The sequence below is a fragment of the Panicum virgatum genome, chromosome 1K (assembly GCF_016808335.1).
Source record: "Panicum virgatum strain AP13 chromosome 1K, P.virgatum_v5, whole genome shotgun sequence".
In the NCBI taxonomy this organism is placed as follows: Eukaryota; Viridiplantae; Streptophyta; class Magnoliopsida; order Poales; family Poaceae; genus Panicum; species Panicum virgatum.
This window is the reverse complement of record NC_053136.1, coordinates 35,696,385-35,709,198: the sequence shown is the minus strand read 5'-3', so window position 1 is coordinate 35,709,198 and position 12,814 is coordinate 35,696,385. Positions and strand designations below refer to the sequence as shown.

Sequence of the window (12,814 nt, the reverse complement as noted above, 5' to 3'; positions counted from 1 at the left end):
GCGACTCCCGTGGCGACAGTTCGCTATGTATAAATCCCCGAGATCATTCAATAGAAAACTTGCGGTTAATTCATTCTTCTCTCGATTACACCCACGCTCAAACACTTTCCAACGCCCGTACTGTATCTTATGAGAGACAGGCCAGCCTAAACCTACACAAAATAGTTTCAGAGCATCTTTTGGGCGCTCTCCATGTAGAAATTCTAAACTTTCCGCCTGTACGGACTGATGAATTTTACCGGCACTGATGAATTTTATAGCGGTAATAGATAGTGGTAGCAGATCACTAGACTAGCAGTAGACTACCACTCCATACACGGACACACGGTCACTCTACGGTCTCCCCCCAACATCTGGTCGCATCGTACGTCCGCTCCCCCGACACGTACGGCGTAGATAAACCATTCAATCGTCTAGCTGTCCTCGGCTAGCTGCTTCCATGTTACTACTGTAGTAGCACGCCACTTTGACTGGCCGCAGCAAATTAAAGCCGCCATCGCCAATCCCACCACTAGCTAATCAACGCGCGCGCTGGCTGGCCCGGCGCAGCGCGTGTCGTCGCCGGCGGGCGGCGGCCCACCGGCTTGCCGGGAATTGAAGGAGATCAGATCATTCGGAGGCTTTGGCTGGCGGGTGACGGTGAAGCCGCCGCGCCGCCGTAGGATCAACACGTACAGCTCCGCGCGCCGTCGCGATCAGGCCGGTCGTTGGCTGTCGCCGTCGTCGTCCCACTACTCTCCAGTGCATGGGAATCATTCACACTAGCTAGCCTAGCTAGGCGACACACTGTTTTTTTTGCTTTTGAGAATGTGGATCTCTTTCTTGGTCCTTAGTTGAGCTACCACTACTTGTTGCGCTGGCCCGGCCGGGACGAAATTCAAAAAGGAGGCATGCACTTTGCTGTTAATTACTAGTTCTAAGATGGCTGATCAATAATGCTATTAGCTCCACTGGGCGGTTATTATTTTGTTTTGGGCCATGACACAGAACAATTAGCGATGTGATGATGCTCTCTTTCCCTTTAATCACATAACTCTAGTTGTTCATGGCTTCATGGAGTTGTACAAGTACTTCAGCATGTAAGCGGGCCGGTCTGCAGAGTTCCTTCAGGCCGCCGCAACTGCCGCGTGCGCAGGCGGCTTGCTCGGCAGGAGCCCATGTGCTAAAGATTTTCAACCTGCGTTGGCCCGCTAGGCCTTGGCGGAGGATGCAAGCACACCTGCAGGCCGCCGCAACGTGCTCGATGCTAACAGGAAGTTCACGCGCTATGGTTTTCAGGCAGCAAGGGCCAGGTGATCCACTGGGTGAACAAGCTGGGAAGACGAGCTCAGAGCTTCAGGGACCATGGTGAGTAGAGTAGTAGCCTTAATTCACATCGTCTACACAGAGCTCAGAGCTCAGAGCTGGGAAGAACAAATATGCAATACTCCACTGACGCATGTTCAGTTACCATCTACACTAAAAACAAACATCATTGACATCGTCTACACAGCCTTAATTCATCATCTACAATGCTTGATTAATCCAAAATTCTACTGTGGATGGACCGTCCTTGTTGCACGCCTAACAAAAAAGCACAGGTAATCATCCTTCATGTATCCTTTGTTAACACAAGACCTGCAATGCAAATCAATATGTCATGTTAGTAACAGATGTTCTTGGCAAATACCAAATTTACAAATTGGTAATTGGGGCATCACTCTTTCTTACCTTCGCATTCATTTATTAAGGAGAGAAAAAATGGAATGTTTCTATAACACTCTTATCGTGTGATCCCTTGCAGCAAAGACCAAAGAGACATGAACTTCATACGAAAATTGGATCACAAGCGAACTACTTTAACATAGCGAAGGAAATACCACTGCTACATCATAATTCGATCAGAATTACTACTTTAACATGCTAGAAACTAAGGTTGTGTCCACAATCAGAATTTGACTATAATGAATAGCCAACTTTTTTCATTAAAAGAACATATTAACCAAACCAAATACAGGGAGGCAAGTTAATGATGGCAGTATATTGCAAAAAGGCATGCCAATGGTATATTTTTTTAATCTGAATTATGGCTTGTTCAATCTGAACTAGAACCAGGCAAAAACAGGACCAATACAAGGGTGGCTTATTCCCTGTAGTAACATGTAAATTTAAAATTTTAGAGCATGTTGTATTCAGAAGCCAAGAGCCCAAGATACTAACCTCACGAACTGCGGTGCCAACAAAATCACCTTTTTCATCATCTAGCATGTGGTTCCAATACAAGACTTGTCGGGCTGCGTGATGTCGACCTTGGCCCCATCACCACAGGTGACACAACCAACCTCATCATTGGAGAACCTGTCACTAGTGGAGACACTTGTTTGTTTCCCACCATTGGAGGCTTGAGCCGCTTTGCAAGCCTCTGTTTACTTATTTCTGCACGCCTCTTTAATGGAGAGCCTGTAGGAGACTTTTGTTGATTTCCCATTGCAGGAGACTTCACTCGTTTTTTAGCCGATTGCTTCTTTTGACTCATTTCTGCCCGCTTTGCAACCATGTGCCTTTTCTGATTTCCCATAGCAGGAAGCTTTTTATGCTTCGTTGCTGAAGAGCTGATCAAAGGTGCGCCACCTGAGCCCCCAACTTCTTCAGGTATAGATTGTGATGCCAACTCCATCTGCAAAGAAGAAAATTCAACATTATTTCAAGATAAGATAAGAATGTCATGTATGACAAGCAAGAAAAATCAACAGCGAATAAAACTAACGAGGAACTCATAGGAACAATCTGAATACAGACTAAATCATGTCATCCACTGAAAGCATCAAATTTCAGTATGCTATTGAAAGGATCTGGTCAAACTTTGAGAATTTGAGCTGTAAAAGAATACACATGCATTTCTTCTATGTCTAAAAGAATTTGAGCTGTAAATTTTATTAATGGTATGTCTAAAATATTTTGTCTAAAATATTTCAAAAAGATCTTTAACTTTAACCTTACTATCAGCTAGGGAGAACAATCTAAAAGCTCATTTACATGTGACTAAGAGACAAAAAAAAACTAGTAACAAGGCATACAAATGGTTCTAGCAATCAATTCTTATAACATCCTGAAAATCTACCAAATAAATCACGCGTGGAAAATAATCTTCAAAATTTTTCATCGTTGAGCTCAAACCTTCCTAAACCCCTGAGCCCTTTTTCCCCGAAACCTGTCCCATCAGATCTCTGCCCTAACATCTGAATCAATCACGGTCTCGTCTCTTTCTTTTTCCTATTCCGCGCGTCGCGTACCGCCGACCGCCGTATCACGCCCGACCGGCGCGCGTGCGCGTCCGGCCGCGGTCGCCGCCGCGAGATCCGCCGGTCGATCACTCTTTTTCTCTCTCCCTCTCTCTCTCCCTCCCCCTTTTCTCTTTCCTTTTTCTTTTCTTTTTCCTTCCCTCTCCCTCTCTCTCCTTCCTCCCTCTCCCCTGCCGCGCACCCCCGAACGCCGCTCGGCTCGCCGTCTGCCCGCGCGCGCCGCCCCCTGGCCGTGCACCCCGCCACCGCCCGCCCCCCCCCCCCCCCCCCCCCGTTCCAAGCACGCGCACGCGCACCCGGCCACCCCACGCGCGGCACACGCCTGCCCTACCCGCGCGCCCTGCCGAGCATCCCTGGGCCGTACGCACGCGCGTGCGCACGCACGCGCTCGCCGCATGCGGCGCACCGTGTGAACGAGGACTTGCCACGTCCTGCCACGCACGGTGTGAACGAGGGAGAACCCGTCGATGAGCAGTACTGCGAGCAAGCGAGCGAGGACCAGTTCCGCGACCCCGAGCCCGAAGGGCAGTACTTCGACCAGGACCTCCCGGAAGGCTTTGAAGACGGCAAGTTCAATCCCGCCCTTTGATGCATGTTTTGTCCTAGTTTTTATAAACACAACCCATTAGCCTATTTTATAAAATTGCATGTGTTTTGCCTGCTGAAAATATGGTTGGATAGCCACCCCTTGATTTGTTATAACCATTCCTTGACCACCTAGATTAATGTCTGAATGTGATTTGTTTGGACGTTAATCGCTGCTAGAACGCTTAGGACCTTATACACGGTACAACTTGTTTTATAAAAGGAAAAATGTGTGAGTGTGTGGGAAGGGAAAATGTGGAATTTTCGAAAGATAAGTTTAGACAGGGTGGATGGCACTTCTGTGTGAATTGCCAAATGGTGTCCTCGTGCCTGTGTGGTTAAGCAAGGAAGGGAGATATCCATCTTGTCACAATTAAGAACCGAGTTGGTGTGTCATCTCACCTAACTCTACTATCATGCAAATCACTCGACCGTTGTATGGGCAACGGCTTAGCATAAACCCCACTAGTTAGTCTGATAGCCATCAGGAGAGCTGAGAGCAACGGGTGATTAAGGAGAAGGGATTAGCTCTGTGTGACTTATGCCCCGGTTAAAATCTCTGTGATAGTTCAATGACCCCTTGGTGGATCCCGTGATGGCTAGTCAGGTCTAGCTAAGGGGGGTAATGGCTTTGTTGGGATCTGCGCCGACACTAAGGTGATCGAGTTGCGGTACCCCGCTTGTGGGTAAAGTTGCACACCGTTGCAGAGTTAAAATCTATTCGAATAGGCGTGCCCACGGTACTGGGCGAGTTACGGTGTGGTCACATAACTAGTGTTTCTTCTGGGAATGGACGGGTTGGTGTGAGTTGTTTTGGGAAAAGTGTCCGGCAGTTGTGCCGTGTGCTACGGCGGATGAGGAGTCCAGTAGCAACTTAAAACTTAGATCATGTGTGGATCAACACTACGTGTTACTTGGTATAAGAAAACTTGCTTTGAAAATCCTTTCTTTTAAATGAACCCCTGCATCAAAATTTGCTTTCCGCAAATAAAACCCTAGCCTCATCCTTGATTTACCTTGTGCATTATATTCTGTTTATACCCCCTCCGTAGGTGTGGCTGGACTTGCTGAGTACGTTTGTACTCACCCTATTCTTAATTTTTATAGAGGAAGATCCAGACTTCGTTCCCGAAGACGTTGAGTAGAGGTTCCGTCCTGCACCCAACCTTGTCTGTGGATAGGGTCACCTGCAGGAAGTTCTATATGGCGCAAGACTCTGATGACCCCCTCTTCATAGTTAATATCGTTGTGTGGGTGTTAGTTGTTATTCTCGCGATAGTGGCGCTTCACTGCCCACTTCTACGTAGAGTTATACGGTGATGTACCATCTGATGTAATAAAAGTGTTATCAGCCTCCTAGGACTGATATTGTATCACTTTTAAGTCTTCTCTCATGAGGGGACGCTTCAATTCTGAACATGAACTTAGGCACTCAATTACTCAATTAACAAAATCAAATTTGGTGGACCTAGACAGGGAATGTCTAGCCTACGAATCAGACTCAATTAACAAACTAGTAACAAGGCATACTAACATGTAACCTTCACATACTGGAAAGAAATGAACTTTCATTCAGTTATTGTTTAGGTTACAGAACAAGTGTCTTGCTTCTGGACATGTTTATTATTACAAATAAACTCCATTTCCTTCACAGTTTGAGAATTTTGCTGATGAATCTTGTACCGGATTATAACCAATATGCTTACTCAGAGGCAAACTATCAACAGGTTCAGATTCGACCAAGGATAAACAAATTTAGATTTAACCAAGTACAAACAAGTGTTCAGATTTAACCAAGGATAAAAATAAATTTTGCAATCCATAATCGCTGTAGGAAACTCACAAGAATTTCGCCGCGCGGACTGCTGGGGAGGGAGGGCGGCGCCGTGGATTTTGCGGAGCTCTGCATCGCCGGAGTGAGGGAGGGGGCGGCGCGGACTGCAGGAGGGAGGGAGGAGGCGCGGACAGCAGGAGGGAGGGGGGGCGGCGGCGGCGCGCAAGGCGCGATGCCGATGCGTCTGCTCGTCGCCCCGAGCCCCAGATGCACAGGGAAGGGAAAGGGAAGGGAAAGGAAGGTTGGCTGGCCTGCAGAACCCACCAGGTTTGGCGGGATGTACATTTGAAGTCTATTTGCAAAATGCGGGCTGTGGCAGGTGTTTGGAAAAGTGTTTTTGCGGGGTGGCGGTTGCAGGCAACCAGGCCGGCCCGCTCCTGCCTACATCCTGACAAGTACTGTTACTTCATGACCTATAGCTAATTTCCAGCTTTTTCCTGACCAAGAAAAGAAACCTGTAATTGCCGTACGTAAAATTCTCTGCAAATTGGACGTACGTACACAGTAGGAGCATCGATCATGGTCACGGCACGTAGATAGTGGCGTGGGTGCGGGGCGCCGTGGTGGCCCTGTCGACGGCGAAGAGCCTCCGGAAGAGCCTGAGCAGCAGCGCCCACCCGGCCGCGGCCCCGCGTCCTCCGCCGCGGCGCCGCCCGCCGGCGCCGCGCGGGCTGCCGCCGCAGAACTGGCCCGCCCCGCCGGCGCGCGACGACGCGCGCAGCATCGTGGGCGCGCACCCGTACCCGCGCCGCCGCTCCGCGGGGGACGACGCCGACGACGTGCCCTCCTCGGAGCCGTCCGACGGCGGGTAGCTGCAGAGGTACCAGTCCTTGCTGCCGCTGCCGCCGCCGCCGCCGCCGGCGGACTCGGTGCGGCCGCGCCGCAGCAGGAGGAGCTCCTCGTTGAAGCTCTCCCACAGCCTGTCCATCCTCTCGGCGTCGGCCACGGCCGCGGCGCGCCGCTTGTCGTCTCCGTCCGCCCCGGCGCGGTGCGGCTCCGGAGTCGGCACCATCGGCTTCGGCGGCTCCGCCTCCGCACGCCCGGCGCCGCCGCTCCGTGCTGACCGTGGCGCCGGCGCTGCGGCGGCGGTGGTCGTGGCGCCCTCCCACAGCAGGTCCATCCTCTCCTCGTCCGCGGCCACCGTCGCCGCCTTCGAAGCGCCCGCGAACGGCCAGAGCGGGGACGACGACGACGCCGTGGCCGCGGCGAGGTCGGGGAGCGGGAGCTGGTGGTAGGGCAGCACGCGCGCCGCCGCGGCCCGTTCGCCGTCCCCGCCGCCGCCGAGCCCCCCTCCCGGCGCGGGCAGCGCGGCGACGGTGGGGAAGGTGAAGTCGCCGTCGTCGTCGCCGTCCATCTCCATCGCCTAGTTTGCTACGCTCTCGCGGTCTCGCTGGCGCGCTAGCTGCGTCCTTGGCTTTCCCCGCTCGTCTGACGATAAGGCAAAGCTACCTATCAGTGGAGTCGAGCGAGCCAGCGGCGATCGCGACCGGGGCGAGCTGGCGACACTAGCGCCGTTGCGCTGCACTGCTGAGGGCCGGGGTTCGGTTGGTAGTTATCGGGATGGATGGATGGACGCACAGCGTCCGGCGTGTGCGGGCCGCCCGGGACCCGGGGAGAGGGAGGTAGCTGTGCCTGTGCGGGACACGCATCGTGTCATTCGTGTGGGCGCAGGCGCACGAGCGCGCCTGGAGGATGCTTGCAGCTGCCGCCTGCTGCGGCCCAGCCAGCTCGCGGAAGCTTCGATCTCCTCCGCTCACCTGGCAGAACTAAACATGGCCTGAGCTAGCTGCATGCATCCACACCGTTTGGTTGCGGGCTTGGCGTACAGTGGCAGCCGTGACAATGCACGGATTCTTATTGGCCCGAGCCGCGGGGTACCGCCGTTGTCCGCCCAGCTGGCATCCACGTGTCTCCGGCGGCGCATAGACTGGCGGCGGGCCTTTTGGAGCGTCGATAGCGCGGAATGGACGAGAAGTTGGGTCTTGGAAACCTGTTCGGCACGATGGATTTCCAGCCGCCTTTGGGTCCAAATCATTTCCACACGAGGCAAAAAAAAATGAGGGCATCACTGCATCAGCAGCGGCGTGTCGGTTCGTCGAGGAGAGAGAAGGCCCGTATAAGAAAAATGTGGAGTCGAAGTCGACTCCTCCAGCAGAAGGGCTATTGTAAAGAAAAGCGAAGAATCCATGAAAGCGAGCGGAAGAAAATTAAAATTGCTTTGAACTTTACTTTATAGCCTTGGAATAGAGGTAGTAGTTGTTCAAAAAACATCGATTCTACTCCACAAATACTTCAAATCAATAACCGTGCTTTTTGGTTGACCGAGGTACTAAAACTTAGACAAAAATACACATTGCTAGCTGCCCAATTGCACCACCATGTACAAACTGATTGCATCGTATACACAAATTAAGGTCCGGAACTAGAATAAGCATTCAAAGTTGGACTTACATTGGTGGTGTGACCAGGGTTCAACTTACCGACCGCTAACTGGTAACCGCCGGCCTCCGGTTCCGGTATACCGGACCGGTTTGGCCGGTTACCGGTCGGAACCGGACAAATTCAAATTTGAATTCAAACTTCCCAGTTCAACCGGTTCGTACCGGTATACCGGCCAGTTAGACCGGTTTACCGGCCGGTTTGACCGGTATACCGGCCGATTTGACCGGTAACCGGCCGGTTTGACTGGTAACCAGTCAAATTCAATTTTTTTTTCTTTTTTGGTTTAAATTCAAATGCCCGCAAAGTATACTAAATAAATATTTGTATAACATATTTTAGTCTAAATGAACCCTCCAACCCTTTTTTTACTACTTTTATATTGTATTTGTATACTTTTGTATGCACGTTTTTTTGTTTAACTTCAAATCCCCGCAAATTATACTAAATGAACGAATTTTTGAGAAAATTTGACACCATTAGATTTGTCGCATCTTAAAGTATTTTTAGGAATTTTTTGAGAATTTTTCATTTTTTTGAATTCAAATTTAAATTTTGAATTTGGACCGGTTTATACCGGATCAAACCGGAACCGGTCCGGACCGGTTTGACCGGTCAAACCAGACCGATTACCGACGGGTTGGGGAACCATGGGTGTGACACGGATGTGAACAGAGGCGCTCCCTCGGTCGGGGGCTATTAGCAGTTACACGTGTGTGACTACTAGTCATGGTACAGTCATATTTTACAAAATCGTGATAATTTTTTGTGTGAAATCTTTAAAATAAAATCACACTTGATGTTTTTTTATAGTACACTTTTTGAACGCGGAATAATTTTCTTTTTGTTTGAAGCTGGAACAATTGGTCTAGCAGGCTCGCCTCTCAGCTCCCCTCTCCCTCCCCACGCTCTCGTCCCCGACGGTTCCTCCGCCCATCGCGTCCCTGCCTCCTCCGCCCCGCGCGCTTCCCCTCAACCTCCTCCTCCTCCTCCGCAGCTCGCCACCCACCCCCGTGCTTCACCGTTGCCGCCACATCCCTAACACCTGCCCCTCGTGCCGGCTCAGCCATCCCCGTCACGGCTCTCGCCTCCCTCTCGCGCTCGCCGACGACGCCGGGTAGGGGGAGGTTTAATTGGGTGGTGCGCGGCTCGATCTAACACGAGTGTGCTAACGCACTTGCCTCATCCCTGTTGCGCGAAAATCGACCGGCCTCCTCGCATCGACGCTGCGTGGGAGCCTCGGCTGGCCATCCGCCCACAGCCCTCCCCTGCTGCTTTTAACTACAATATACGATATGGACTTTTGCAAGGACGTGCGATGGACCACCATGCCGCCCATGGGAGCAATTGATATGAGCAGCTAAGGAGCAGGTTAGGGGAGTCCAATTGGAATTTGCTTGTTACCTGAAATTCTGAATCCATTTAAGGTGTCTGATTTTCTCCTCTTGTTCATTTGTTTGAGGTAGTGGGAAGTAGTAAACAGGCTGCACTTTTTTTTATGCTTCAGGCATTCAAGTTGTTTGCTGGTTGTTTAATGAATTTGCTTGCTGGTTTCATCTAAGACGATGGAGGTCAAACGGTTTTAACAATGATAGCCTTTCTTTCCAGACAAGCAGGAGCAAATTGAATTTTACCAAACTGTATTGAATTCATGGTTGATAGGTATATTGACGTTGGTGAATTGTAGACATGGTTGAATCTTACAAGCTTGATCAGCGAGACTGTTGTCATATCCCATCAGAAATGACTTTGCAAAATGCAAATAAAAAATGTTCATTCCATTGCATGGGCCAATTAGCAGCTTGGTTTCTACAATATTTGCACAGCTCTGTTACATATCTATAAATTTTCATTCAAGCTGCCTATTTTAATACTTGTAAGTTTTGGATTAAGAAACAGCTTGTGGGAACAGAGTGGTGAATGGATGCTTTTTAGCTTTTTTGTAGGTTTACAAATGCTTATTTTAATTTCATTTGGTAAGTGGAACAAGTATGTTTCAGCCTGTATCAAGTGCATATATCTATACCTGCAAAAAAGATTGCATATATTCATATTTGCTGCCATCAAACGGCATCAGTTTCCTCCAATGTAAACAACCTCAATGTTGGGTTTTTCTCCCCACTATGTATTATGTTATTTCTTAGTTAACTTCATGCAAATAGCGACATGACAATATAAGTGCTTAAGGTTTATGTCATGTAAATAGCGACATGCAAATAGTGAGTTGCCTCTTAGATTGTCATCATTCATCGAACTTGTCGACGCATTGGTTTGTAAAGATTATGTCTTGCATTTTTTGCATGCAAACCCTTTGTAATAAGTTTTTTTTCCCCTTTTGTAACAAGCTTCTGCTTCCTTCTCTCAAATTTTAATTCCTGTAGTCTCGGCTGTTATGATCTGCTTGATATAGAATTCATTTGTGAAAAACCAAGTGAACATGCCTTTTGCAATTATCAGCGTATTTACGATTTGACAAACTTGAGTTCCTGACAGTTTCACCAGTAATGGCCATTTTCCTTAACTCGTTATTATACGAAGAATTGTATTCTATACCATTGTTCCCTCGGGTTTAGACTGGGGGAGCTGTACCTACACACTTCCGTACATGGCTAGTCAGTTATGCTGTCAGTTCATCACCTGAACCTTTCTGTTCTATTAACAGTTTCAGCCGTGCAAATGCGTTATCTGTCTGTTTTGGTGTGGTGCTGCAATTTGTAATTGGATCATTTTTTTTTCCTCTAATACAAAGATACGAAAAAAAATGTTCTGTTTATGCATTCAACCCGTGCAAACAGTCATAATTTTTTTTGAAAAGAAAAGAGTCATAAATTTGGTTGGCTTTCTTTCTTGAAGTCCTGCCGAAGCATTTGTCAGAGTGGTTGCTGTCTAAAAGAAATGCACTTTGTCTGCCAAACTCTGAGTATCTGGTCGAGTAGGCCAACTGCATTTCTACTATGCCCTTGTCAGCTCTTTCTGCCCCAGCAACTTGTCCGGCCTGCACTTGTAAAAAGCTCGTGTCCCTTTGGTGGCAAGTCCCCTTCTTCCCCTCTACCGGTTTTTACTTGACCATGACACAAGGCCTGTATTCTTCTGCTGCTGCCGCTCCTGGTTGGTGTTTGAAGTAGAAGCCAAGACAAAGCCCGGGAACCATGTCTACTTCAACATCACGGCCTCACCTGCAGTGGCAGCACCCTCACCCATGGCCGTCATGGAGGCAACCGCCGCGAGCCGCGCCGAGGTCGACACCTCCCGACCGTTCCGGTCGGTCCGGCAGGCCGTCGAGGTCTTCGGCGAGCGGTACGCCGGCGGTGGCAACGGCAGCAGCTCCAATGCGAGCAGCGAGTCCAGCGTCAAGCTCAGCGCACCTCCGGCGGCCTCGTCGTCCAGGGTGCTGGAGCTGGACTGCCTGAGGAAGCTGGAGGAAGACCTGGCGGAGGCCAAGGGCGAGCTGGTGGAGCTAAGGCAGAGGCAGGCCCACATGGAGGTGGCCATGTCCAGCCTGAGCGCGCAGTTCAGCAGGGGCCTGGCCGTCTTCTCCGGCCTCGGCAAGGGGATGGCCGTCGCAGAAGACGAGTACAGCGGCCACGGCCGGGTCCGCAGCGACCGGTGGGACGAGAGGCGGGCCGAGGAGTGGATGGCGAGCCTGGAGTACCTGCCGAGCCTGTCGGAGGCGCTGGCCATCAAGATGATCGAGGACGACGGCAAGGGGAGGAAGGCCAAGAACGCCAAGAACAAGGCCGCCAGGAAGAAGCACAAGAAGCAGAGGAGTGGCATCTCATTGGTCGGGGGCATGTTCTGCTCCAAGAAAGCCAAGTCCAGGTGATCTAAACACAGGCCGGGACAACACATACTTATACCAGAGATGGGTTTTTTTTCCACCTTAATTTTCTGCTGAAGAATACAGTCTGCTGCCTCATAAGCTGCACTGCGCAGCAGTTGCCGGTCTGGACTCTGGAACATGGGAATTTCGCAAGGATTTTGTTGGAGCAATTTGTTTGGCTCCTGTAGAAATCCTGCGAAATTCCTGGTGGTTCTTCATGGGGAGCTGGCCTAAGGGATTTTTTTTTTAAGAAAGCCTAAGGGTGTTTTGAAGTTGATGCTGCCTTGTAATACCAAATTGATGATTGTGTAGGAGAGGTATGTCCGCCAGCCAGATAAACTATCGCTACTGGTTTTATTTCGGACGGTAAGAATGAGCCGACACGAATGATGTGTCATGCAGTAGTGAACATAGTACAAAATTTCGTTGAGTTGGCTCGAAGACGTTCACTTTTTTTACATGGTTCGACATGAGCTCCACCAAGTGTCGAGATGTATGGTACCTTATCCTGTCCGAGACTACTATTTTTTGCATCTTCTTAACGAAAACGAACATGGCTGAGTCAGATTATTTGGTGGACAAATGAGTCATTGGTCGTTATTTCATCAAGTCAAAATTCTCTAACTTTGACCAAGTTCTATCTTCTCCGTTCTGCAGTAGTGGCTGCAGCCAGCTCTCTCTCTCTCTCTCTCTCTCTCTCTCTCTCTCTCTCTCTCTCTCTCTCTCTCTCTCTCTTCTCTCTCTCTCTCTCTCTCTGGATAAAGGCTCCGCAGCCAGCTCTACCGAGCAACAAATAAACTAAATGGAAGTAAAATTTGAAAACCGTTGCAACACACCGACACCTTCAAATAATAC

The 12,814-nt window shown here is 49.8% G+C and overlaps 2 protein-coding genes across 3 annotated transcripts; one reads left to right on the top strand and one right to left on the bottom strand.

The window, feature by feature from the left end:
* Positions 1–922: 922 nt before the first annotated feature.
* LOC120704543 (translation initiation factor IF-2-like) lies at positions 923–7,203 on the bottom strand. Of its 2 annotated transcripts, XM_039988973.1 has the most exons (3): positions 5,710–7,203; positions 2,200–2,656; positions 1,346–1,617 (listed from the first exon to the last, which is right to left on the bottom strand). In XM_039988973.1, exon 1 carries the CDS (start codon positions 7,058–7,060, stop codon positions 6,224–6,226), a length of 837 nt encoding a protein of 278 aa, XP_039844907.1. In that variant the 5' UTR covers positions 7,061–7,203; the 3' UTR covers positions 1,346–1,617; positions 2,200–2,656; positions 5,710–6,223. The 2 variants fall into 2 exon arrangements, with proteins under 2 accessions (XP_039844915.1, XP_039844907.1); XM_039988981.1 differs by lacking the exons at positions 1,346–1,617; positions 2,200–2,656 and adding an exon at positions 923–1,074 and having other exon boundaries at positions 6,101–7,202.
* Positions 7,204–9,033: 1,830 nt separating this feature from the next.
* Positions 9,034–12,416, top strand: LOC120704555 (WEB family protein At1g75720-like). The gene has a single exon (XM_039988993.1). It carries the CDS (start codon positions 11,339–11,341, stop codon positions 11,960–11,962), a length of 624 nt encoding a protein of 207 aa, XP_039844927.1. The 5' UTR covers positions 9,034–11,338; the 3' UTR covers positions 11,963–12,416.
* The last annotated feature ends 398 nt before the right edge of the window (positions 12,417–12,814 follow it).